Genomic DNA, 26,189 nt, shown 5'->3' on the forward strand with positions numbered 1-26,189 from the left:
AGGCAAGGGAGAGCTTGTAAGATAGTGACAGAGAGGACAGGAAGAGCGAGAAATAGTGAGAGAGAGAGAGAGAGAGTGTGTTGGAGAGAGAGTATGGTAGAGAAAGTGTGGAAGACAGAGTGACTGTGAGTGATGGGTAAGAAAGTGAGAGAGACAAACAGAAAGAGAGAGCGAGAAAGAGGGCGATTGTGTGATGGGAGAGAGAAAGAGCACACAGCCAGGAGTTCTGGGCCAGGGAGGTGAACCGGTGTGGCCAGACAGAGAAACAGTCAGTCGGAGGGAGGGAGGGAGGGAGGGAGGGGGGGAGGGAAGGAGAGAGGGGACCACAAACAGGCCTCTATTCAGTCATACTCACAGGGCAAAATTGACGGCAACCCACCCTGTTGGCAAATAGAAATTGACCATAATCTGATTATTCCTATGACATATCCTATTTATACTCAACCAGCTGCCTCAGAAACAGTGAGTCGACTGAGACTGATGGGAGGTGAAAGAAGTATTTTGTTGCCTCTACCTAGAATGTTTGGGAGACCCTCCCAGAATTAGAGGGATGTGATTGATCGTTGTTGTGTGTCAATCCTGTTAAACACTCTGAACTAAAAGAGCTGGTTAATATGACTACGGTCAACTGAAATATTGAAATGTATTAAACTATCCATTTGAACATGAATTTTTCACTGTTGAACATGCTTTCTCCGCACACAAAAAGTGAATGAAATCTAGAGAAAGTAACAGGTAGAGTATCTTTATTTGGCATCTGTTGATATGTTTTGGCGCAAATGTTGAATACAGACATTGGAAGACAAACAGTTCATTTCAGGCACATTTGGGTACATTCTGTAGAGCTCCATCAGACTAGAAACTCTACACCTCTAGCTACTCATGATGTTCTCAGTGTGTGGTTTATTTGGCCTGTTCATGCACAGTGTCAGTCGCCCTCACACAACCCACTGGACACAGACGTCAGTTCAACGTCTAGTTTTGACTGTCTACTAACGTGAACCCAAAGTAAAATCAACAAAAATGCTAACCATCTCATTGGACTTAGGATAAAAGTTGGGTAAAAAAAAGACAATTATACCCGAAATCCTTTACGTTGATGACTTTTTGCAAATCCAATCAGTTTTCCACGTTGATTCAACGTCATCACATATAATTTTGTTGTTAAAATTAGATTGAAACAACGTTGATTCAACCAGTTTGTGCCTAGTGGGAAACAGGAGATAACAGGAGAAGTGTTCAGGTAACTGATCCCCTGCTCCATTTCAGAACATTTTGCTCCTGTTTTGAGCCTACAGTACACAACCCTAAACAGAGGGCCGGGTCGGGGGAGTTGCAGGAGTGCTCTACACCAGTGTTTCTCAACCTCTGGTCCGTGGAGCGGCACCTTTCCCTGGGACGTTGCTGACAGGTCCCTCAGGCGGTTAGTTGTCAAGGGTGTCATAGTTTGCTGGTAGAAAAAGGTTGATAGACACTGCTCTACACCCCTTTGTCAAGTTGCTTCTGCAATGCCAGGAGGCATTTATGCCCTTTTGATTTTATACACAAGACCTGGCATTGTGTTATTATCTTCTAAAAGCTCTTAATACTTTCAGCCCTGTAGGGGTACAGTAAAAAGCAATTGTGTGTGTAACTTTAAATGACACTCTTCTGTCATCGTTCCTTAGAGTTCCAGTTAGAGAATTGCTTTAAGCCTGTTCTGTGTGGAACCTCTCAGTGATCTCTTTGATTGGCGTATGGTTTATGATTGCAGGTGAAGCTTTTGGCCAGCAAGACATATGACGGTGTGTTGAAGGAGGAGGCACAGCCTCCTGTACACATAAACAATGAATGAAGCCTCTATATCTTCATAAGATATAACAGCAAGTTATGCATACAATACAAAACTGAAGGACTACAAGCGATTGACATGTCGATGGATGGTTACCTAGGTGATCTGGAGTTTAAATAAATGTGTCCGCTGAGGTTTTTCTGTGAAACAAAACAGACAAAGAAGAGAAACATTTGATCTGAAAGCTACTGCAGTTGTTACAACTGGTCCCACAGAGATGCTATGCACTGCACAGCCTTGTGTGACATGACAAAGACAACAAAAGAGTCAAACCGACCAATGACATTCATCCATTGGTCCTGCTTAGGCCAACAACATTGTTGACAAACCAAGGGGTCGATCCCCTCAGAAAATAAATACAATGAATTTCACTGAATTTCAATGAATTAACTGACTGAAATTGAAATGGAATTGACCCCGACCCTTTAGTTTTTTATTCTACTGTGTCACTAGTTGAGTCCTCTCTCTCTCACTCTTATTTTAGGGCAGGCTCAGTAGATTGCAGGATGTTGCCTCTCCAGTGTGACAGGCAAAGATTCTAGCACTGATGTGAAATCAATCAATAAATTGGTGTGTATTATTCACATCAGGCACTCGGTCTCCCTTCTGCCCTGAACAACTGATGTAGGTCTGGAGTACAGACGGACACAGTAGCCTGCTGTGTCGGCTTCGGTAGCTTTCTCTTTATGAATAAATAATATCTCCCTTATTATCCCCATCCTGCAGTCAAATGACCTAGTGGCCTCATGGGTGGAATATTATTCATATTTTTCATAATTGTATCATTAATAAGCATTATTTGTAAAGAATCAGGTGTTTCTATGTCAAACGGTTTTTGTTATATTTCAGTCTTCTGTGATGTATATAAAGTGTAATATGGGATGCAAACTCAAAATTGAATACATTTCAACTATATCTGACATGGTACAGGTGTATACTTTTTTTCCAAAGTAGATTTGTGTGACCCTGATTTAGCCCACTGCAGTAAAAGGTTAAAGGGATCGTTCCCCCCAATATAAAGGCTCGTCAGACATTTTCATTCCTTAAAAGTGTTGATCAATACCGGTGGTGCCAATATTTCCCATATATTTGCAATTGAAACGTTAAAGATTTCTCGGTTTGACACAACACCACTTTTGATGTATGAACACATCTGACAAATATAGATTTTTCGGCAAACTGTCCCTTTAACATCTACAATTTTCAAGATAGGTGACAATTTGGTGACTCATAAATGCTTGTTTGGTGGATACATGCACAAGATGTCATCCCCTTTACTTCATCTTGCTCATCATTGCTACAACCGGACATGGCTAGGCTAACATGGCTAGGCTAACATGGCTAGGCTAACATGGCTAGGCTAACATGGCTAGGCTAACAGCGCTAGGCTAACATGGCTAGGCTAACATGGCTAGGCTAACAGCGCTAGGCTAACATGGCTAGGCTAACATGGCTAGGCTAACATGGCTCACAAGTATCTCAATAGACTTTTTCTATCAAATGTACTGTCTTTCATGCATTATTAGACCTCTATCCATCACCCATAGTGAGTGTATGTTACGTAGGCACCTCCAGAATACAAACACGCTTCTGACTGTCTCGTATCTACTCATGGGTGAATTTCACCAAGCCTCTGCTTGGCTCATAGCAACACGCCAAACCACCACTAAATACCGGCCGGTCCAGATGGGGTGTTTACTTCTGGGAGGTACAGTCTAACACACACTATCTGGTTTGGCAAAGATCTAGAACAGACTAGAGAGTCTGATTGATGCGACTGTTGGCATCGTCTATGAGTACATGCTGCGGGGTGAAGTTTCCCCTAGGTACAGAGTTAGGAACAGCTTCCCCTCCACCAACCCCAATCTTAACCATTAGTGGAGGAAAAGCAAAACTGACCCAAGATCAGTGTCTAGGGAAAACTTCACCCTATATCGTGTCTCCATAATCCAGTCTAGTTGGCGACATGGACAAAGTATCTTAACAACAACTCACACCTTATCGACGGCCTCACAATCCACCAAAACTAAAAAATAACAATACAACTCCAAACAATAAAACAATTCTTATATATAATTAAAACATGTCAGTATTTTGGGACAAGAACAACAAAAACTAAAAATAACATAATGGCTTAATTTATCTTTTTTTTTTTTATAGTCAGAGAGTGACACATACCAAAAAGACAATGTTATTGCTCTAAATTGCTTTGGTCTTATGTACAAGGTGGGTACTTCAAATGTTGAAACCTCTTTTGTAAGTTAGAAAATGGCTTTTGTGTGCTGTACATGTTTTTATAAAATAGTTATCTTCAAGAAATCTCCCTTAATCTTCCCTGCTTAGTGACGTTTGCTGCTGGTTGATTCTCCTCGCCTTCTGATCGATCTCCGCTGTATTCTGTTACTGGGGGAGGGCACTGCTGTTGGCAAGAGAAACAAACATTACCTTCATAGATTCATACATTACCTTCAGAGATTCATACATTACCTTCAATGATTCCAAAGTAATCTCAAAGCATCAGACAACATTACAATAAAGCAAAGTTTTCACTGAAAAATACAGTGCCATTTCGTCAACCTACAGGGAACCTCAATTTCCGCCTTTCTAACGATAATTTCAATAGCAGAGTTCTGAACGAGACTTGGAAGTGTGTCAATGTGGGACTAACCTACAGGTACGTTTATAGAGTGTTGAAAGAGCAAAAGAGTGTGTACTACTCACAACCAACGCATTCCACCTGTGGCTTCTCCCACTGTCCGTCTGCCATGCAGCGCACCACAGGCAGGTGGCGCTGTGTGAGGCCTGGGTTACACTGGTAGCGAATGATGGACCCCACGGGATACTGCTCCCGCCTGCTGCCGAACATCCTGGCATTCTCCACCTCTGGCGGCGCACCACAGAAGACTGGGGGAACAGTGATCAGTAAATCAATAAACCAACCAATCAATCCATCAATCAATCAATCAACAAAACAATCAATCCATCAAATTAGAACTTATGATATTTATTGGTAGCAATTTCTTTTGAAGGGTACCTGCCTAATAAGTTTATAAAACATGAATAAGCTGTAACACCAACACAGGTACAGTGGGGAGAACAAGTATTTGATACACTGCCGATTTTGCAGGTTTTCCTACTTACAAAGCATGTAGAGGTCTGTAATTTTTATCATAGGTACACTTCAACTGTGAGAGACGGAATCTAAAACAAAAATCCAGAAAATCACATTGTATGATTTTTAAGTAATAATTTGCATTTTATTGCATAACATAAGTATTTGATCACCTACCAACCAGTAAGAATTCTGGCTCTCACAGACCTGTTTGTTTTTCTTTAAGAAGCCCTCCTGTTCTCCACTCATGACCTGTATTAACTGCACCTGTTTGAACTCGTTACCTGTATAAAAGACACCTGTCCACACACTCAATCAAACAGACTCCAACCTCTCCACAATGGCCAAGACCAGAGAGCTGTGTAAGGACATCAGGGATAAAATTGTAGACCTGCACAAGGCTGGGATGGGCTACAGGACAATAGGCAAGCAGCTTGGTGAGAAGGCAACAACTGTTGGCACAATTATTAGAAAATGGAAGAAGTTCAAGATGACGGTCAATCACCCTCGGTCTGGGGCTCCATGCAAGATCTCACCTCGTGGGGCATCAATGATCATGAGGAAGGTGAGGGATCAGCCCAGAACTACACGGCAGGACCTGGTCAATGACCTGAAGAGAGCTGGGACCACAGTCTCAAAGAAAACCATTAGTAACACACTATGCCGTCATGGATTAAAATCCTGCAGCGCGCGCAAGGTCCCCCTGCTCAAGCCAGCGCATGTCCAGGCCCGTCTGAAGTTTGCCAATGACCATCTGGATGATCCAGAGGAGGAATGGGAGAAGGTCATGTGGTCTGATGAGACAAAAATAGAGCTTTTTGGTCTAAACTCCACTCGCTGTGTTTGGAGGAAGAAGAAGGATGAGTACAACCCCAAGAACACCATCCCAACCGTGAAGCATGGAGGTGGAAACATAATTATTTGGGGATGCTTTTCTGCAAAGGGGACAGGACGACTGCACCGTATTGAGGGGAGGATGGATGGGGCCATGTATCGCGAGATCTTGGCCAACAACCTCCTTCCCTCAGTAAGAGAATTGAAGATGGGTCGTGTCTGGGTCTTCCAGCATGACAACGACCCAAAACACACAGCCAGGGCAACTAAGGAGTGGCTCCGTAAGAAGCATCTCAAGGTCCTGGAGTGGTCTAGCCAGTCTCCAGACCTGAACCCAATATAACATCTTTGGAGGGAGCTGAAAGTCCTTATTGCCCAGCGACAGCCCCGAAACCTGAAGGATCTGGAGAAGGTCTGTATGGAGGAGTGGGCCAAAATCCCTGCTGCAGTGTTTGCAAACCTGGTCAAGACCTACAGGAAACTTATGATCTCTGTAATTGCAAACAAAGGTTTCTGTACCAAATATTAAGTTCTGCTTTTCTGATGTATCAAATACTTATGTCATGCAATAAAATGCAAATTAATTACTTAAAAATCATACAATGTGATTTTTTGGATTTTTGTTTTAGATTCCGTCTCTCACAGTTGAAGTGTACCTATGATAAAAATTACAGACCTCTACATGCTTTGTAAGTAGGAAAACCTGCAAAATCGACAGTGTATCTAATACTTGTTCTCCCCACTGTATAAGATAACCACACATCATGATGGCGAAGGTACAGTAAAATTACCAGTGCCCATCCAGACTCTAGAACACAATTCTTGACCCCTAACCCCTGATCCCTGTGTGTACCTGGGCCAGTCTTGCAGGTGAAGGGCAGGTGGTAGTTGCAGGGAACGTCGTTCCATTGGCCGTTCTCATGCCAGATCATCACCACACAGTCCTCTCCAGAGTTAAAGTAGTTATCCGGCTGGTTTGGCCGCCAGTTCTCAAATTGCTGAGGGGAGAGGAGAGCAACATTGGTGGGAAGTTACAAAGACCATTTATGTTTCTGTTTGTTTCTTGTTTTCAATGTAGAAAACACAGAAATCAGGAGAGTAAGTCAGTAGGCTATAGCATGTGGATTAGAATCTACAGGTACAGTTTAAACAGTGTATTACTGTACAGGTACATTATGAACAGTGTATTAATGTACAGGTACAGTATGAACAGTGTATTAATGTACAGGTACAGTATGAACAGTGTATTAATGTACAGGTACAGTATGAACAGTGTATTAATGTACAGGTACAGTATGAACAGTGTATTAATGTACAGGTACAGTATGAACAGTGTATTAATGTACAGGTACATTATGAACAGTGTATTAATGTACAGGTACATTATGAACAGTGTATTAATGTACAGGTACAGTATGAACAGTGTATTAATGTACAGGTACAGTATGAACAGTGTATTAATGTACAGGTACAGTATGAACAGTGTATTAATGTACAGGTACATTATGAACAGTGTATTAATGTACAGGTACAGTATGAACAGTGTATTAATGTACAGGTACAGTATGAACAGTGTATTAATGTACAGGTACAGTATGAACAGTGTATTCATGTGGTAGGCTACATTATGAACAGTGTATGAATGCGGTAGGCTACAATAGGTGATCTGGTGGTCCTACTCTGTACTCTGAGTGGGGACTATGTGTCTGTCTGCCTGACTCACCAGTGGTGTGCCGTCTATCCAGCGGAAGTCATTCTCCACTGTCTTGTCATTGAGCCCAATCCACTGGTAGTCCTGGCCGTTGGCTGGAGGGGGGAGAAAATAGTTAAGGGATATTCTATCTCTCTCGCTCTCTTTCTCTCTCTCTCACATCTCACACACACGCACACGCACATACACAGGAACAAACACACACAGGCACACACACACACACAGGCCTTTACTCACAGTTGACAAAGTGCTGTTCCTCTGGGGTGATGATGCTGACCAGGTGAGCGCTGAGGTCTCGGCAGCGCTGCTCGGCGTCCAGCCAGGTCTCTCTCTCGGGGAAGTGCAGGTAACAGTTGCCTTGAAACTTAGTCCAGCCCTCCTCACACTCCTGCTCGTCTGTGGCGTCAACAGCAGGGGGCGATAATGAGACAGAGGCTACCACACCCCGGAGAAGTCCGGTTTATTACAGACACTCAAATACATTTACATTAGATAGGAGGGAAAACTGTTCAACACCACATATGACACAATAGAGGTTTTATGTAGGCTGTGTTTGTTCTAGAACTTATCTTGCTGCTGGCATTCTTTTTATGCTCCATTATTTGTCCAACTGTAAGCATTGATTTCTTTCAGTCCAACCTATGGTGTGATAATTATTACTGCACATTGGTGAAAATACTGCATTTTTCAGGACCTATTAACTATCAACTTGATTCACTGCTTGAGAACACTGGCAACACAAATTTACTTTGGGCCACTTTGAGGTATATTACATTTTTGGGGGGGTGAACCATCCATCAAGCATCCATTTAACCCACAACTACAGGGTTTGGTGACCAAAGCGTTCTGCTTTAGCCAACTTGTTTTTGTCCTGCAAAACAAGCCAACAATGTACAGTTGTTAATGCAGAAAATGGTTGAGGTTCTTTCCATAATGCATTTGGGTTTTAAAACATAAACTAAAACTACTGGAGAATTAGCACAGGGGGTCTCTTGGGTAGTCTTTTACTACATAATAGTTGGTTGTGATACTTTAAATATACAATAAATATTCTAAATAGTCGGTCTAGTGAGTCCCTCCCAACAGTTAATGAGAGTTTCTGGACCACAACAGGAATGGAAGAACCAGAGTTACCTCTGCTGCAGTGGATAAGTTCATTAGAGTTACCAGCCTCAGAAATTGCAGCCCAAATAAATGCTTCACAGAGTTCAAGTCACAGACACATCTCAACATCAACTGTTCAGAGGGGACTGTGTGAATCAGGCCTTCATGGTCGAATTGCTGCAAAGAAACCACTACTAAAGGACACCAATAAGAAGAAGATACCTGCTTGGGCCAAGAAACACAAGCAATGGGCATTAGACCGGTGGAAATGTGTCATTTGGTCTGGAGTCCAAATTGGAGACTTTTGGTTACAACCGCCGTGTCTTTGTGAGACGTGGTGTTGGTGAACGGATGATCTCCGCATGTGTAGTTCCCACCGTAAAGCATGGAGGAGGAGGTGTTATGGTGTAGGGGTGCTTTGCTGGTGACACTGTCTGTGATTTATTTAATATTCAAGGCACACTTAACCAGCATGGCTACCACAGCATTCTGCAGCGATACACCACCCCATCTGGTTTGGGCTTAGTGGGACTATCATTTGTTTTTCAACAGGACCATGACCCAACACACCTCCATGCTGTGTAAGGGCTATTTTACCAAGAAGGAGAGTGATGGAGTGCTGCATCAGATGACCTGGCCTCCACAATCCCCCGACCTCAACCCAATTGAGATGGGTTGGGATGAGTCGGACGGCAGAGTGAAGGAAAAGCAGCCAACAAGTGCTCAGCATATGTGGGAACTCCTTCAAGACTGTTGGAAAATCATTCCAGCTGAAGCTGGTTGAGAGAATGCCAAGAGTGTGCAAAGCTGTCATCAAAGCAAATGGTGGCTATTTGAAGAATCTTGTTTTTTGTTTAACACTTTTTTGGTTACTACATGATTACATATGTGTTATTTCATAGTTTTGATGTCGGCACTATTATTCTACAATGTAGAAAATAGTAAAAAATTAAGAAGAACCCTTGAATGAATAGGTGTGTCCAAACTTTTGACTGGTACTGTTTAGCACCATAAAGGGAACCGCCATGGTTACAAGCCAAAGAACCCTTATTTGGCACTATACAGAACTTCTTGTTTTGTGTGTAGACCTGGCTGAGAAAATCCACCCACCAGACATAAACACAGTCCTGAGTAAAGGACAGGGCGAAGTATGATGACATTGCCCCTAGACTACGGATGCCCCTATACCCCTTTAGGCCGGTGGATCAGTCGGGATCTTAACTTACTGTTGAGAGTTAGAATAGTAGAATACACAAGGTACAATTTCTAAATTTGGTTGTGCATCAGCAGTTTTTCTCTTGTTATGTCATTCACTGACAGTTACACCAATTAGCCTTGTCACTCTCACTCAGATATCATATTAAAAACGGCAAACATTTCTCTCCACCCTATGACAAAATGTGTAGAATTGCAGGAAAGTTGCAGTAAAACTGCTAATTATTCCCTCCACCCCATGGCAAAAAGAGTAGAATTGCATGAAATGAGTTATAAACTTGCAAAATCTTCTCGCCGCCACATGGCAAAATGTGTAGAATTTCAGAAAACTTGCTTTAAAACGACAAAGTTACTCTACACCTGTCACGCCCTGACTCAGGGGATGCTTATAAGTTGAGTCAGGGTGTGTATATTCTTTGTTGTGCGTTTTCTATGTTGTATTCTAGTATGTCTAGATCTATGTTGGCCGGTGTGGTTCCCAATCAGAGGCAGCTGTCGCTCGTTGTCTCTGATTGGGGACCATACTTTAGCAGCCTATTGGCACTGTCTAGTTGTGGGATCTTGTTCCGGGTAAGGTTCGTTGTATGTACAACCTTAGGACTTCACGTTTCGTTTCGTTTCTTGTTTTGTCGTGTGTTTATTCAGTGTAAATAAACATGTACGTATATCACGCTGCGCCTTGGTCTGACCCGTTCCTTAACGAACGTGACAACACCCCATAGCAAAATGTGCAGAATTACAGGAAATGAACTGTAAAAATGTTTTCAAAATTTCTCTCCGCTGTCAAGAGGGGGGCCGCTAAAATATTTTGCTCATAAGGATCTAATGTCAGTTTTGCGTTTTTACCCCTAATGGTAAGGATTTGGCAAGCAACATATTCTGGGGCAGGCAGAATAATTCACTGCCACACCTGTGTCACGTTCAGCACACACAAAACAGGAGAAAACGTTTTTGAAATAGAGGAAGTATACCCAAACTTGCCCGATGATAACCCCGATTGGGGGTTTCCATTTAAAAACGTTTTCGGCCATTTGTCCTCCTGAACGCAGCCCTGCTATGATGCAAGCTGCCAGCGATAACGTTTTGCATCCTTATGACTCCTGTTGTTTTTGAAAGGTTGTTGTTTGTTAGTAAACATTAGCTGAAGCCGACCTCGTACCAATCTCGCAGCGGTCCCCTCCGTAGCTGGGCAGGCATAAGCATTTGTAAGAGTCTGCATTTCCCACACAGGTGGCTCCATTGGCACAAGGGTTGGAATGGCACACATCAACCTCTGCAAAAAAGGGGGGGGGGGGGGGGTGCGGGGTGAGACTGGTGCCTCAGGGGGTGAAGGGGGGAGGCGGTAGTTGCCTTGGTAGGGGGGAGCAGGAAAACAACATCTTGGAACTCATGGAATCGGAACACTCTGAGATGCTGCAACATAGTGATTCAGACTCCAGCCTTACTGTGTCAGATCATCATTGAAAGGAAGATGAATACTCATCTCAATGATGTTCACTCCTGTACATGTAAAGATCTTTCTTCAGACCACAACATTTTACAACTTTTTTTCCATAAATGTTGAACTTCTGATTCATACAGTTTAGTAGACAGATACTTGATCATATAAATGTATTAAGATCCGAAGTAAGGTTAAGTCCGGATCAGCCACTTGTTGGGTGGCAGACTCATAGAAATAGAATGACTAGATGAGAGTAATTCTAATTCTATGGGCAGCCTTGTGTTCGGATTCATATAGGCAGTTCCAAGTATGCACCAGGATGTCGGTAGGTGTAGCAGGCATGCAGCAGGAGGGGGAATAGACTCAGCAGACAGATCTGGCTGAAATGGCATCATAATGACGTCCTTTCAACCACTTTTGCCAGCTGGGTACGCTTACTGTAACCTAGGCAACAGCAGAACAAAAACAACACAGGATGGAGTGAATCATGATAAAGGAGTATGATGGAGAGACCCTGAGACCTCGGGGCAAGGACACGATACACACACACACACACACACACACACACATGCCAAAGAGCCCGCGACTGTCTGACAAACACAACGAATGAGAGACCCAAAACCAGGTGTAGGAAAACAGGACAAAACAAGACACACAACATCACATTACAACACAAAACCTACAGTACATTAAGACAGGAAAAAGGGGGAACAAAATGCATTGTTAGTGTATCACAAAAATAAAAATACAACTCAAATACAGACTACAGAATATTACTGTCTCAGTATGTACAGTATCAGATAGTAGCATCGGGACAGAGGGTTGCTAAATTCCAGGAACTTTCAATGAATTCCCTGGTTTCCCAGAAATCCTGGTTGGAGGATTACGGATTTCCTGCTTATTCCCTTCTGATTCCGGGAAAACTCCAAACGGGATTTCAGAAAAACCATTTCGCAACCCTAATCGTGACAGAGGGGCTGATGTCCAGGCATACAGTAGAGATATGAGAAAAGCATTGTTAGAAACTTTGTTTACAAAGGTGTGTTACTTTACAGTAAAACATTTACAACACTTCTGAGGACGTCAGAATGGATCAGAAAGAGAGATGTGCAGAGAGTTAGGAACGAAGACCTTGCTCGGTAAGACGTCTTGAGAGAGATAATGAGAGATAATGATACCCCAGCATCAGGACTCACCATACTGGCACCCATCTCCCACTTTCCCGGGTGGACACTGGCATAGCCCATCGCCATCCTCCACTGAGCATGACCCAGCACCACACGGGTTAGGGTCACAGGGGTTAGGCATACCTAAGCATGAATACAATTAGGATGAGTACAATACAGTGTGTACCTTAGCACCGAAATAGCACCCTACTCCCTATTTAGTGCACTATATGGGGAATAGGGTGACATTTCTGATTGGCACCTTAATAAAAACACCATGCCACGTTACTTTACACCATTTAAATACGTCTGTTGGTTCTACAGCATGACAGCAAAACAAACATTATTTTAACTGTTCATAGCAATGAAAATGGAGTAGACTGAAAGTGTGCTGACTCACCCTCCTCTGAGGACGGCTCCTCCATGACGGCAGGGGTCTGCAGGGAGATGGCCGGGGCCGTGGTGGCAGCCAATCCGGTGGGAGCAAGGTTGGGGGCAAAGGTCACGTAAAACTCGCCGGTGATCTCCTCCAGCTCAGCCCCCCCAGCCAGGGCCTCCTCTGGCCCCTCTGTGTCCGCCATAAGCTCCCTGTCACTGGGCAGAGAGGACAGCACCACAGAGAGCAGATCTCCAGAGTGTGCCCCAGATGAGACACCGCTGGCCTGGGTTGGGTGGTCGGAGCCGCTCCCTGAGTGGAACCCGCTTCCCTGCCCGCTGATCTCCACTGGCCCAGCCCCCAGCTCCATGGAAACCGTGGTCACCTTGGAAACCTCTGTCATTAAGTCACTTGTCAGGAAGGTGACAGCGCTGTCCTCCTCACCGCTGGTGGAGGATCTGGAGATTTCAGACATGTCCCCGGATGGGAAGCCCGACGTTCCGAACCCTGATGCGTATCCACCTCTTCCCGCTCCGTATCCATAGTGGAGAGACCCTGAGGCCTCCTGTTCCCCTGAGGCTGACCCCGTAAGGTCGGTGAACCCTGATCCCAAGAAGGTCACACCCGGGAAGAACCCTGAGCCACTGCTGCCCGAGGCTGAACCGCTGATATCACCGCTTCCGGAGCCGTAGTGGAGAGACCCAGAGGCCTCCTGTTCCCCTGAGGCTGACCCCGTGAGGTCGGTAAACCCTGACCCCAAGAAGGTCACACCCGGGAAGAACCCTGAGCCACTGCTGCCCGAGGCCGAACTGCTGATATCACCGCTTCCGGAGCCGTAGTGGAGAGACCCAGAGGCCTCCTGTTCCCCTGAGGCTGACCCCGTGAGGTCGGTAAACCCTGACCCCAAGAAGGTCACACCCTGGAAGAACCCTGAGCCACTGCTGCCCGAGGCTGAACCGCTGATATCACCGTTTCCGGAGCCGTAGTGGAGAGACCCCGAGGCCTCCTGTTCCCCTGAGGCTGACCCCGTGAGGTCAGTAAACCCTGACTCCAAGAAGGTCACACCTGGGAAGAACCCTGAGCCACTGCTGCCCGAGGCTGAACCGCTGATATCACCGCTTCCGGAGCCGTAGTGGAGAGACCCCGAGGCCTCCTGTTCTCCTGAGGCTGACCCTGTGAGGTCAGTAAACCCTGACCCCAAGAAAGTCACACCCGGGAAGAACCCTGAGCCACTGCTGCCCGATCCGGAGCCGCTGAACTCCAGGCCCCCTCCACCAAGCTCCTGCTCTGTGTGTGTGTGAGAGGTGGAAACCTCCACCAGCTTCCCATGGATCAGCAGGACCTGAGTGTCTCTGCTTCCCGACTCCTCTCCCGAATGACCACTGGAGCCTCCTGAGGGAAAGAATCCTGAGGGAAATCCGGAAAACTTCTCACTGGAACTAGAGCTGGAGCCGGACGACATTCCAGAAAACGTCCCACTTTTCCCAGAGCTGCTGGAGCTGTCGGACGAAGAACCGCTCTCTTCAGAGCTGACACCGGATCCACTTCCCGATCCCGACAGGAACGCACTGCCACTGAACATTCCCAATCCCATTCCCGATCCCATTCCTGTGGGGAAGGTTAGGATCCCAATGCTTCCCTCTCCAGCCTCCTGAGGACCCCCAGAGCCCGAACCGGATAAAACACTGCCGCTCCCTGAAGAGAAGATTACCGTTATTCCCGATCCGTCTCCACTCAGCCCCGAACCGGACGCATCTCCACTACTCAGGCCAGACGATCCACTGGGAATCTCGGCGCTCCCGCTGCCTGAAAGATCACCTGACCCAGACAGATTCCCGGAATAAGGCAGTTCACCGGAGTGATCACCAGAGAGATCTCCGGATGATCCACTGGCCCCAGAGGCCCCGGAACCAGAACCAGAGCCTGAGGACTCCACAGAGATGGGAGCAGTGATGGAAGGCAGGACTGTGGAGAGAGAGTGAAAGTGAGAGAAAGAGAAGAGAGAGAGAGAGAGAGAGAGAGAGAGAGAGAGAGAGAGAGAGAGAGAGAGAGAGAGAGAGAGAGAGAGAGAGAGAGAGAGAGAGAGAGAGAGAGAGAGAGAAAGAAAGAAAGAAAGAAAGAAAGAAAGAAAGAAAGAAAGAAAGAAAGAAAGAAAGAAAGAAAGAAAGAAAGAAAGAAAGAAAGAAAGAAAGAAAGAAAGAAAGAAAGAAAGAAAGAAAGAAAAGGGATTTACATATTTCAATAATGTACATACAGTTGAAGTCGGAAGTTTACATACACCTTAGCCAAATACATTTAAACTCAGTTTTTCACAATTCCTGACATTTAATCCTAGTAAAGATTCCCTGTCTTAGGTCAGTTAGGATCACCATTTTATTTTAAGAATGTGAAATGTCAGAATAATAGTAGAGAGAATGATTTATTTCAGCTTTTATTTCTTTCATCACATTCCCAGTGGGTCAGAAGTTTACATACACTCAATTAGTATTTGGTAGCATTGCCTTTAAATTGTTTAACTTGGGTCAAACGTTTCGGGTAGCCTTCAACAAGCTTCCCACAATAAGTTGGGTGAATTTTGGCCCATTCCTCCTGACAGAGCTGGTGTAACTGAGTCAGGTTTGTAGACCTCCTTGTTCGCACACGCTTTTTCAGTTCTGCCCACAAATGTTCTATAGGATTGAGGTCAGGGCTTTGTGATGGCCACTCCAATACCTTGACTTTGTTGTCCTTCAGCCATTTTGCCACAACTTTGGAAGTATGCTTGGGGTCATTGTCCATTTGGAAGACCCATTTGCGACCAAGCTTTAACCTCCTGACTGATGTCTTGAGATGTTGCTTCAATATATCCACATAATTTTCCTTCCTCATGATGCCATCTATTTTGTGAAGTGCACCAGTCCCTCCTGCAGCAAAGCACCCCCACAGCATGATGCTGCCACCCCCGTGCTTCACAGTTGGGATGGTGTTCTTCGGCTTGCAAGTTACCCCCTTTTTCCACCAAACATAACAATGGTCATTATGGGCAAACAGTTCTATTTTTGTTTCATCAGACCAGAGGACATTTCTCCAAAAAGTACGATCTTTGTCCCCATGTGCAGTTGCAAACCGTAGTCTGGCTTTTTTATGACGGTTTTGGAGCTGTGGCTTCTTCCTTGCTGAACGGCCTTTCAGGTTATGTCGATATAGGACTCATTTTGCTGTGGATATAGATACCTTTGTACCTGTTTCCTCCAGCATCTTCACAATGTCCTTTGCTGTTGTTCTGGGATTGATTTGCACTTTTCTCTAGGAGACAGAACGCGTCTCCTTCCTGAGCGGTATGACGGCTGCGTGGTCCCATGGTGTTTACACTTGCGTACTATTGTTTGTACAGATGAATCTGGTACCTTCAGGCGTTTGGAAATTGCTCCCAAGGATGTACCAGACTTGTGGAGGTCTACAATTTTTTTTCTGAGGTCTTGGCTGATTTCTTTTGATTTTCCCATGATGTCAAGCAAAGAGGCACTGAGTTTGAAGGTAGTCCTTTAAATACATCCACAGGTACACCTCCAATTGACTCAAATGATGTCAATTAGCCTATCAGAAGCTTCTAAAGCCATGACATCATTTTCTGGAATTTTCCAAGCTGTTTAAAGGCACAGTCAAAGTAGATGTCCTTACCGACTTGCCAAAACTATAGTTTGTTAACAAGAAATTTGTGGAGTGGTTGAAAAACAAGTTTTAATGACTCCAATCTAAGTGCATGTAAAATTCCGACTTCAACTGTATATATATATATATATATATATATATATATATATACTCTTTCATTTCTAGTGTAGAATTCCATAAAATGCTTATTAAGAGCAAATGAAGACTATGGCTCTTACCAGGCCTCAGCAAATCAGTGATGGATGTGAGGTTAACCAAAGCCTCTTCTATCTCTGTGATGTTCAATCCAGTTTCATTGGCGAGAAGCAAGATGTCCACTACAAGGAAAAAAAAGATTTTTGAGTGAGTGAGTGAGTGGGTGAGTGAGTGATTGTGCGAGTGAGTGAGAGAGAGTAGGTGAGTGAGTGAGTGAGTGAGAATGCGAGCGAGCAAGTGAGTGAGAGTGAGTGAGAAAATGGAAACAACATGACTTATGATTCAACGCATTTCAGTCCATACCTTTGAAGCAGTAGGCGTCATATCTGGAGTACAGGTCTGGGTATTCCGTCTGGTTGTTGTGCGTGAATACTGTGTACACCCCTGCCTTCCCTGCACCACACGCCGCCCGGGGGTTGGTGATGGGGTAGCGGACGCTCCGGTCGATTAGCCAGCCTGCGCGGCACTTATCCAACCCTTGTCTCCAGGCGGCGTAGAGCTGTCCAGTAGAGGCCAGGGTAGCGTTCAGCTCCTGACAGTGAGCCAGAGCACCGTCGTAGGTAAAGCCCTCACTGGAGCCAGCATGGAACACATCGCCTAGAGAAGAGAGGACAGTCAGGTTTAGGGATGAGTGGAGAGGAGAGGAGAGGAGAGGAGAGGAGAGGAGAGGAGAGGAGAGGAGAGGAGAGGAGAGGAGAGGAGAGGAGAGGAGAGGAGAGGAGAGGAGAGGAGAGGAGAGGAGAGGAGAGGAGACAGTCAGGTTAAGGGATGAGAGGATGGTGAGAAAGTGGAAGAGAAAAGGAGAGAATGAAAGGACATGACAGTTGAGGCAGTGCTCAAAACAACTCCCACAGCGTTGTGGTTTGTGATAAGCCAAACCTCTTTTTCAATTGCCATTCATTTCCCACATGGTTAAGACAGTGTATATACAACAAACTAGCCCAACCTCTTGACTTATCTTTAAAGACTACTACTGCAATAGACAGACAAGAAATAGACACAAGCTATGACAACGTCTCTGGGTTACAAAGTGATTCAAGAGCAATTTGAATGAACGAAACCTAGTGTGTTTTCTCACCCCTGAGTCTGTCCACGTAGCAGTACACATCGTAGTGTTCATCAGCGGGCCTCAGTCCATAGGACCTCACTCCTGGTAAAGTCTCCAGATCCCCAGAGCACTTTTCCCGAGGAGACACGATTGGATACCTGGACATGACAACAACCTTTATTCACGGTCATGAATGGGCGTATAAAGAAGAAAAGAAGATGGTTGTACTGATGGTAAGGAACAGTGACAAGGACTTGAAACAAGTACAGTCTCTGTGTGGGGCACAGGTGGCCCGAGGCTGGTGGCACCTTCATTGGGGAGGACGGACTCTGGCTGGAACTGAATAAATTGAATGGTATTGAACAAATCAAACACATGGTTTCCATGTTGTTCATACCATTCCATTTACTCCATTCCAGGCATTATTATGAGCCATCCTCCCTTCAGCAGCCTCCCGTAGTTAGTGTGTGTATGCATGTATTAATATGTCTGTAGTTCTGTCTTTAAATATGTTTGTGTGCCCATGTACATCTATACAGACAAGCATGTGTGTCTTCCTTCCTACCTGACGGTCTGATCCAGAAGCCAGCCTGCATCACACTGGTGGTAGCCGGCCTCATAGGCAGCCTGGAGCTGCTCTGGGGTGGCGATGGAGGCTCCAACACTCTGACAGGCCAGCTGGGCCTCCTCGAAGGTGAAGGCGTAGCGGGTAGAGCCAGCACGGTAGTGGAACACAACACCTACAGATGGGGGGGGGGGGGGGGGGTAATAATGCTGATATAATGTGGTTGATCCCATGCACCAGACACATTCATCACCCAAGTGTGTTTTCATTCACAGTTTGTAATCATTCAGATTTTTATATCAATTATAAAGCTGGCAAGTCTCCTCATCAATGACTGCAATTCTTCTCTTTCCATTTCAACATGCAAACTCACAGTAGTATTGAAAGTAGGGCTTGCACACTCAATTGTTCCAGCAACAACTTTTCCAACACAGCATCCCAAGAAAAGTGACTACGTATGCTATTTACACTCAAACACAGCAAGATATCCAGTCACTGACCTGTAGCAGAAAATAAATATCCTGATCCGCTCACTTTGCTGATCTCACTCCCCACATCTAGCCTGGCCGTTACTCTCCCCACAACATCCACAACCAACTCTGTCACACTGGGCGGCTGTGGCAGGGGCAGCTCGGTGATATTGGGCGGCTGTGGCAGGGGCAGCTCGGTGATATTGGGCGGCTGTGGCAGGGGCAGCTCGGTGACACTGGGCGGCTGTGGCAGGGGCAGCTCAGTGACACTGGGCGGCTGTGGCAGGGGCAGCTCGGTGACATTGGGCGGCTGTGGCAGGGGCAGCTCGGTGACACTGGGCGGCTGTGGCAGGGGCAGCTCGGTGACACTGGGCGGCTGTGGCAGGGGCAGCTCGGTGACACTGGGCGGCTGTGGGAACGGAAGCTCGGTGACACTGGGCGGCTGTGGGAACGGAAGCTCGGTGACACTGGGCGGCTGTGACAGGGGCAGCTCAGTCCCGAAGGTGAAGTCCACGCTGGTGGGTTTCTGGGTGGCCAGGACCTCGCCCAACGCCTCGCTCTCCGTGGTCGTCTTCCTGAAGAACACCTCGGGAGGACCCTGGGTCACTGTGGCGACGCTCAGCACGCCGCTGCCCGCCTCGGTGGGCACCACCATGCCCGAGCCTTCCTCGTCCATTTCTGGAGGAGACCGAAGAAAGGGTTCATGCTTGTGATCGCTAAACTCTTGGGAACGGTTTCGAAACGGAAACGTGTGGTGCGAATGGTTGTTTACTGTTGCACTTAACAATGTTGTGATCCTGAACAAATTCAGCCATTTGAAAAATATGAAACGCTTAAAAATATTACACAAATATGACACTAAAATGCACACGCAAACACACACACGCTTACAAATATGACACTAAAACGCTTATGAAACACAAAAATAATCTTGTGTCGGTAGGTTCCTTCCAATGATGACATACTGTACATACACTGGTATTAAGTCTATGGTTGATTCACAGTGTAACCTAGCCTGGTTCTAGATCTGTTTGTGCTATATAGCCTATAGTTGTTGTCATGTTTGGCACAAACAGATCTGGGACCAGGCTAAATGCAACCTACCTGTGTAGCAGTAGGCATCGTAGCGGGATTCGGGGAGTGGGTACCCCGTCTGGTTGACGTGGAGGTACACGGTCCGTACCCCCAGCAGACCCCCTCCGCACTGCGGCCTTCGGATGTTGATGGGGTAGCGGACGCTCCTGTCCCCCAGCCAGCCTGCATTGCACACATCCAGACCAGCCTGCCAGGCCAGGTACAGCTGTCCTGTGGTGGCCAACAGGGCCCCCTGCTTACTGCACTGTTCCTCAGCCTCGGAGTAGGTGAACTTAGCCACAGAGCCAGAGTAGAACACACTGCCTGGGAGAGGGAACAACAGGGGAGGTGAGGTAGTGACATGTTCAGTGTAACTTGAGGTTGATAGTTGTGTAGTTAAGAATATTTGAGTCAATGTAACTCATTTATTTGATTAAGGCAATGCACATTCATCAAAATGTAAATGTTCCCGATTTTCACATCAGAGTGAAAAAGTTGTCTGTGAAAACGTATTGTATTCTCCAAGGTGAACATGTCCTGATCTCATTCTGTTTTTCACTTATGAAAAAAAGATCAAGGACGTCTCCTTGGTTACCTGTCATCTTCTCGGCAAAACAGTACACGTCGTAAGTCTCGTTGACGTCTCTCACTCCGTAGGTTCGCACCCCGGGGAACTCGTCTTTGTCGCCGTAGCAATTCTCACGTGGATCATGGATTGGGTACCTTTCACAGAAAACAGAAATTAGTATAAAATCCATACCAGTGCAGAGCGATAGGCCTACTTTGCAGAGTGATACTTTAAAGTGCTATCCTCTGGGGTTCCGATGCATATCTCGTTGTATATGTTTTGACCCAAATAAATTCAATTCAATTCAATGTGTTGGTTTAATATGGTTAACACCTCCATTACAACATAAACATTCTGAGTGAATCAGTTGAGGCAGTGCCGTGTTAGTTTATTGAATGAATTGGAGCCTTTGTCTTCCTTCCTGGGTAACATATTATTTCAAACATGTTATTTCCATGGATAAATCTTTAAGGGTTTCCTAGACTGAGACTTGAAAAGCTTTAAAAAGCTTCTTAGTCCAAGACTAGGCTTAATGTGTGTCCGGAAAACCGGCCCACAACGTTTCCTCTAAACCCTCTAGTATTTCTGAGAAATCGACTAGAGGAGGCTTATGGAATGAGGGCTTTCATTCTGAGGTGTTGAAAAAACGTACAGGTGAGATCAGAGAAAGGTAAACACAATCCTCTAGGTTTTTGCCAGGGATGGAAGGAGGGATGGAAAGGAGGACAAGAGAGGCTGTGTGTCGAGAGGAAGTGACACGTTCAGAGGCTCAACTGTCAAACATTCAACAGAAAGTTCAGCATGGCAGACGTCTGTGTTTAGACGGATGACCAATCCAAATACTGACATGAAAATGGAATCATGGAATAAATGGACAATGTTGAAATACAAACCGACAAGTCTATCTATATTCATAATTCCTATATAAAGTAAATGATCTCAAGACCTCATGATGCTTAGAGAACTGTATGCACAGTCATTATAAACTGTGTAATAAAATCTTTTAACTTATTTTCAAACTTTGGATAGACTGCAGACCTGGGTTCAAAATTCTAAGTATTTGGTGTATTTTTTTAGATCATTGTTTTCTTTCAAAGCATTTGATTGAGCCTGGTTGGAGTACCAGATAGGCGGAGCTTGCACTTTTGGGACTATTCCATTGGCTCCATTGTGTCAGGCAAGCTCCCTCAAGCTCACTTAATATTTTATAGAAAACAAACACTATTTGAAGACAAGCCTTATAGACTCTCTCCTTCACTTTGATCTGAAATCAGTTCAGTTCTTTCCAGTCACTTCATTCACTTCACTGCTTCGGCATTGATCTGAAAACAGGAACTGATTTCAGATCAGTGCAGATGAAGGAGAGGGATATAGACTGACCTGACAGTCTGATCGGAGAGCCAGCCGGCGTCACACTGGTGGAAGCCGTCATCGTACGCTGCCTGCAGCTGCTCTGGGGTCGCGATCACAGCACTGTTCTGGATACAGGCTGCCTTGGCCTTCTCAAAGGTCAGAGTGTAGCGTGTCGTGATGGCCCGGTAGTGGAACACAATACCTGGAGAGAGATCATAGTATAACAGCGACAGAGCAGCCACTAATGCCTCCATAAAATAATTAGATCACTGTCTATCTGTGTGGATTAAAGATACATTATTTATTTTGCTTGAAAGTTGGCTGTATGGTTTATATACAGTACATACAGCAAATGATAGAATATAATTTTTTTAAATCACTAATGAAACCATACAAATCCTTAGTTTTAGGCAAATAATATATGATTTTGCTCATTGGTGTGTGTGTGTGTGTGTGGGGGGGGGGGGGGTATTTTCAATTAGGCAATTTATGGACAATGTTTCTGTTAATTTAGGACCCCGTCCCTTTTGGCCAAGAGCAACCATAGAAGCAAAAGTTCCGTATAACCTCTTTAATGTCCTGAAATCTAAAGATAGAAACTCACATTTGTACAGTGGTAGCTATAAGCACCAACTTTGTTTACAAAGAGAGCAATAACAAAATATGAATTCCTTGGCAGCAAGCAGCCGTAACACTCCCACTACCCTCTGTCCCTACCTTGAACCAGGACGTCCACAGTGTCATGGTTGTCCTCGATGCCGTGCTGTACCTCACATCGGTAGGTGCCAGTGTCGTTGGACCTCAACTCTGTGATCTTGATGCTGGCGTCAGTGGGGGTCTGGGGATAGCCCACCATGTGGACCCGATCCAGATAGTCCTCCTCCACCTTGACCTCTCCATCCATGGCCACCAGGATGACAGAGACATGCTCCTTGGTGATGCGGCTCCATTTGATGCGGTGGGACAGGGTGGCAATGGTGGGGGCGCCGGGGTCGTGGACGGTGTGGTCCTGGAAGTAGGGTTAAAGTTCAAGTTCAAGTTTATTAGAAAAACATAATTACATTACAATACGATATTAAATGCTCTTTTTACATGTTGATGACCCCTCTGAAATAAAACACATCAAATCACATAATGGTGGAACTACAATGGGGTTTCTTATCATGGAACTTTGTATCACTGTAACTCATCATTGGTCAATTGAACTGCAGTCCTGTCTAACTGAGTTTTCTCCTCACCAGGAATCAAATATGTGAAAACAATATTATGAGAAACATGAAAACAAGTCAAAACAGAGTGGAGGGAGTTAAAACAGTGAAGGGAGTTAAAACAGTGAAGGGAGTTAAAACAGTGAAGGGAGTTAAAACAGTGAAGGGAGTTAAAGCAGTGAAGGGCGTTAAAACAGTGAAGTGAGTTAAAACAGTGAAGGGAGTTAAAGCACTGGCGAGAGTTAAAACAGTGAAGGGAGTTAAAACAGTGAAGGGAGTTAAAGCAGTGAAGGGAGTGAAAACAGTGAAGGGAGTTAAAACAGTGAAGGGAGTTAAAGCAGTGAAGGGAGTTAAAGCAGTGAAGGGAGTTAAAACAGTGAAGGGAGTTAAAGCACTGGCGAGAGTTAAAACAGTGAAGGGAGTTAAAACAGTGAAGGGAGTTAAAGCAGTGAAGGGAGTTAAAGCACTGGCAAGAGTTAAAACAGTGAAGGGAGTTAAAACAGTGATGGAAGTTAAAGCAGTGAAGGGAGTTAAAACAGTGAAGGGAGTTAAAGCACTGGCGAGAGTTAAAACAGTGAAGGGAGTTAAAACAGTGAAGGGAGTTAAAACAGTGAAGGGAGGTAAAACAGTGAAGGGAGTTAAAGCACTGGCGAGAGTTAAAACAGTGAAGGGAGTTAAAACAGTGATGGAAGTTAAAGCAGTGAAGGGAGTTAAAACAGTGAAGGGAGTTAAAGCACTGGCGAGAGTTAAAACAGTGAAGGGAGTTAAAACAGTGAAGGGAGTTAAAACAGTGAAGGGAGTTAAAAAAGTGAAGGGAGTTAAAACAGTGAAGGGAGTTAAAACAGTGAAGGGAGTTAAAACAGTGAAGGGAGTTAAAACAGTGAAGGGAGTTAAAGCACTGGCGAGAGTTAAAACAGTGAAGGGAGTTAAAGCACTGGCGAGAGTTAAAACAGTGAAGGGAGTTAAAGCAGTGAAGTGAGTTAAAACAGTGAAGGGAGTTAAAACAGTGAAGGGAGTTAAAGCAGTGAAGAGAGTTAAAACAGTGAAGGGAGTTAAAACAGTGAAGGGAGTTAAAACAGTGAAGGGAGTTAAAACAGTGAAGGGAGTTAAAACAGTGAAGGGAGTTAAAGCAGTGAAGAGAGTTAAAACAGTGAAGGGAGTTAAAACAGTGAAGGGAGTTAAAACAGTGAAGGGAGTTAAAACAGTGAAGGGAGTTAAAACAGTGAAGGGAGTTAAAGCAGTGAAGAGAGTTAAAACAGTGAAGGGAGTTAAAACAGTGAAGGGAGGGTCCCTCAAACAGGAGGTAGTCATGTTGTTTCTTTTAAATAAAAAAATCTAATAATATGATTTGTATTGCTAAATCCAACATCCTTATTTCTCATATCTGTGTAGTATTGATAGTGGCGCCAGGAGGACCTACCTGGAAGTAGCAGGGTAGTACCAAGGTGCTGCCCAGTAGAGGGCGCTGGGGCAGCTCCAGTGGGACACTCACACTCAGTGTGTCCTCAGGGTCTGGAGGGGAAGAGGGCAGAGAGATGGACACACACACACACACACACACACACACACACACACACACAGAGACAGACAGACAGACATACAGACAGACAGACAGACAGACAGAAAGACAGACAGACAGACAGACAGACAGACAGACAGACAGACAGACAGACAGACAGACAGACAGACAGACAGACAGACAGACAGACAGACAGACAGACAGACAGACAGACAGACAGACAGACAAAGATTAACAAACATACACAGGTAAAGACACAGACAGAGTCACACACACACACACACAAAGCCATGAAACCACACACAGATAAATATGTCATTTCATATGTAATGTATAATGGGGTGTAATAAGTCCCCTTACCCAGAAAGGAGTGCTCCTCATAGCTGCTGATTTGCTGATAGTTGTTGAATGTTGCTGAGGTGACGCACAGACACACACATAGTAATACAATCCACCTGGTCATAGTTTACCTGAAATCAAAAGAAGAAACACTGACTATGCACCTGAGGTAGTGTTCAGTTACATTGTAGATTAAGGTTAATGTTATACAAAGGCATTGATTGGCCTAAAATCGTTCAAATTCATTAAAATACCTTAAAATCAAAGACAGACCAGTTCTGTCTAAGAATGACGACCATTAATGATCACTTCCATACAACCCCTCTGTATCTCTGACTTCTACTAGAACACCTTTTCCATGTAACTAAAGGCCCTCAGGTTCTGGGTGCCTCAGGTTCTGGCCCCAGTCCAGTCCACTGACTGCATCTATAATATATCATCATAATACAATAGTAATACAGCGCATTCGGAACGTATTCAGACCCCTTCGCATTTTCCACATTTTGTTACGTTACAGCCTTATTCTAAATGTGATTAAATTGTTTTTTTTCCTCATCAATCTCCACACAATACTCCATAATGCAATTTTTTATTTATTTTTTTAACTACTGAAATATCACATTTACATAAGTATTCAGACACTTTACTCAGTACTTTGTTGAAGCACCTTTGGTAGCGATTACAGCTTCGAGTCTTCTTGGACATGACGCTACAAGTTTGACACATCTGTATTTGGGGAGTTTCTCCCATTCTTCTCTGCAGATCCTCTCAAGCTCTGTCAGGTTGGATGGGGAGTGTCGCTGCACAGCTATTTTAAGGTTTCTCCAGAGATGTTCAATCTGGTTAAAATGCGGGTTCTGGCTGGGCCACTCAAGGCCACTCCTGCGTTGTGTTGGCTGTGGGCTTAGGGTAGTTGTCCTGTTGGAAGGTGAACCTTCGCCCCAGTCTGAGGTCCTGAGCGCTCTGGAGCAGGTTTTCATCAAGGATCTCTCTGTACTTTGATCCGTTCATCTTTCCCTCGATCCTGACTAGTCTCCCAGTCCCTGCCACTGAAAAACATCCCCACAGCATGATGCTGCCACCACCATGCTTCACCGTAGGGATGGTGCCAGGTTTCCTCCAGACGTGACGCTTGGCATTCAGGCCAAAGAGTTCAATCTTGGTTTCATCAGACCAGATAATCTTGTTTCTCTGGTCTGAGAGTCTTTAGGTGGCTGTCATGTGCCTTTTACTGAGGAGTGGCTTCCGTCTGGCCACTCTACCATAAAGGCCTGATTGGTGGAGTGCTGCAGAGATGGTTGTCCTTCTGGAAGGTTCTCCCATCTCCACAGAGGAACTCTGGAGCTCTGTCAGAGTGACCATCGGGTTCTAGGTCACCTCCCTGACCAATGCCCTTCTCCCTCAGATCA

The 26,189-nt window shown here is 45.1% G+C and overlaps 1 protein-coding gene across 1 annotated transcript; it reads right to left on the reverse strand.

Annotated features, from left to right (window-relative positions):
* Nucleotides 1–4,170: 4,170 nt before the first annotated feature.
* Nucleotides 4,171–24,904, reverse strand: LOC311123416 (aggrecan core protein-like; the record flags this gene model as incomplete). The annotated part of the gene is made up of 20 exons (XM_084197682.1): nt 4,171–4,250; nt 4,553–4,735; nt 6,631–6,775; nt 7,501–7,583; nt 7,726–7,884; nt 10,967–11,080; nt 12,445–12,558; nt 12,815–14,755; nt 16,660–16,758; nt 16,940–17,233; nt 17,715–17,842; nt 18,250–18,424; nt 18,750–18,855; nt 18,988–19,397; nt 19,824–20,117; nt 20,389–20,516; nt 21,742–21,916; nt 22,432–22,723; nt 24,343–24,434; nt 24,802–24,904. The coding sequence occupies 20 exons, from the start codon at nt 24,902–24,904 to the stop codon at nt 4,171–4,173; spliced, it is 5,115 nt and encodes a 1,704-aa protein (XP_084053808.1).
* Between the last annotated feature and the right edge of the window lie 1,285 nt (nt 24,905–26,189).

Source organism: Coregonus lavaretus (genome assembly GCF_964263955.1).
Source record: "Coregonus lavaretus genome assembly, contig: HAP1_SCAFFOLD_733, whole genome shotgun sequence".
In the NCBI taxonomy this organism is placed as follows: Eukaryota; Metazoa; Chordata; class Actinopteri; order Salmoniformes; family Salmonidae; genus Coregonus; species Coregonus lavaretus.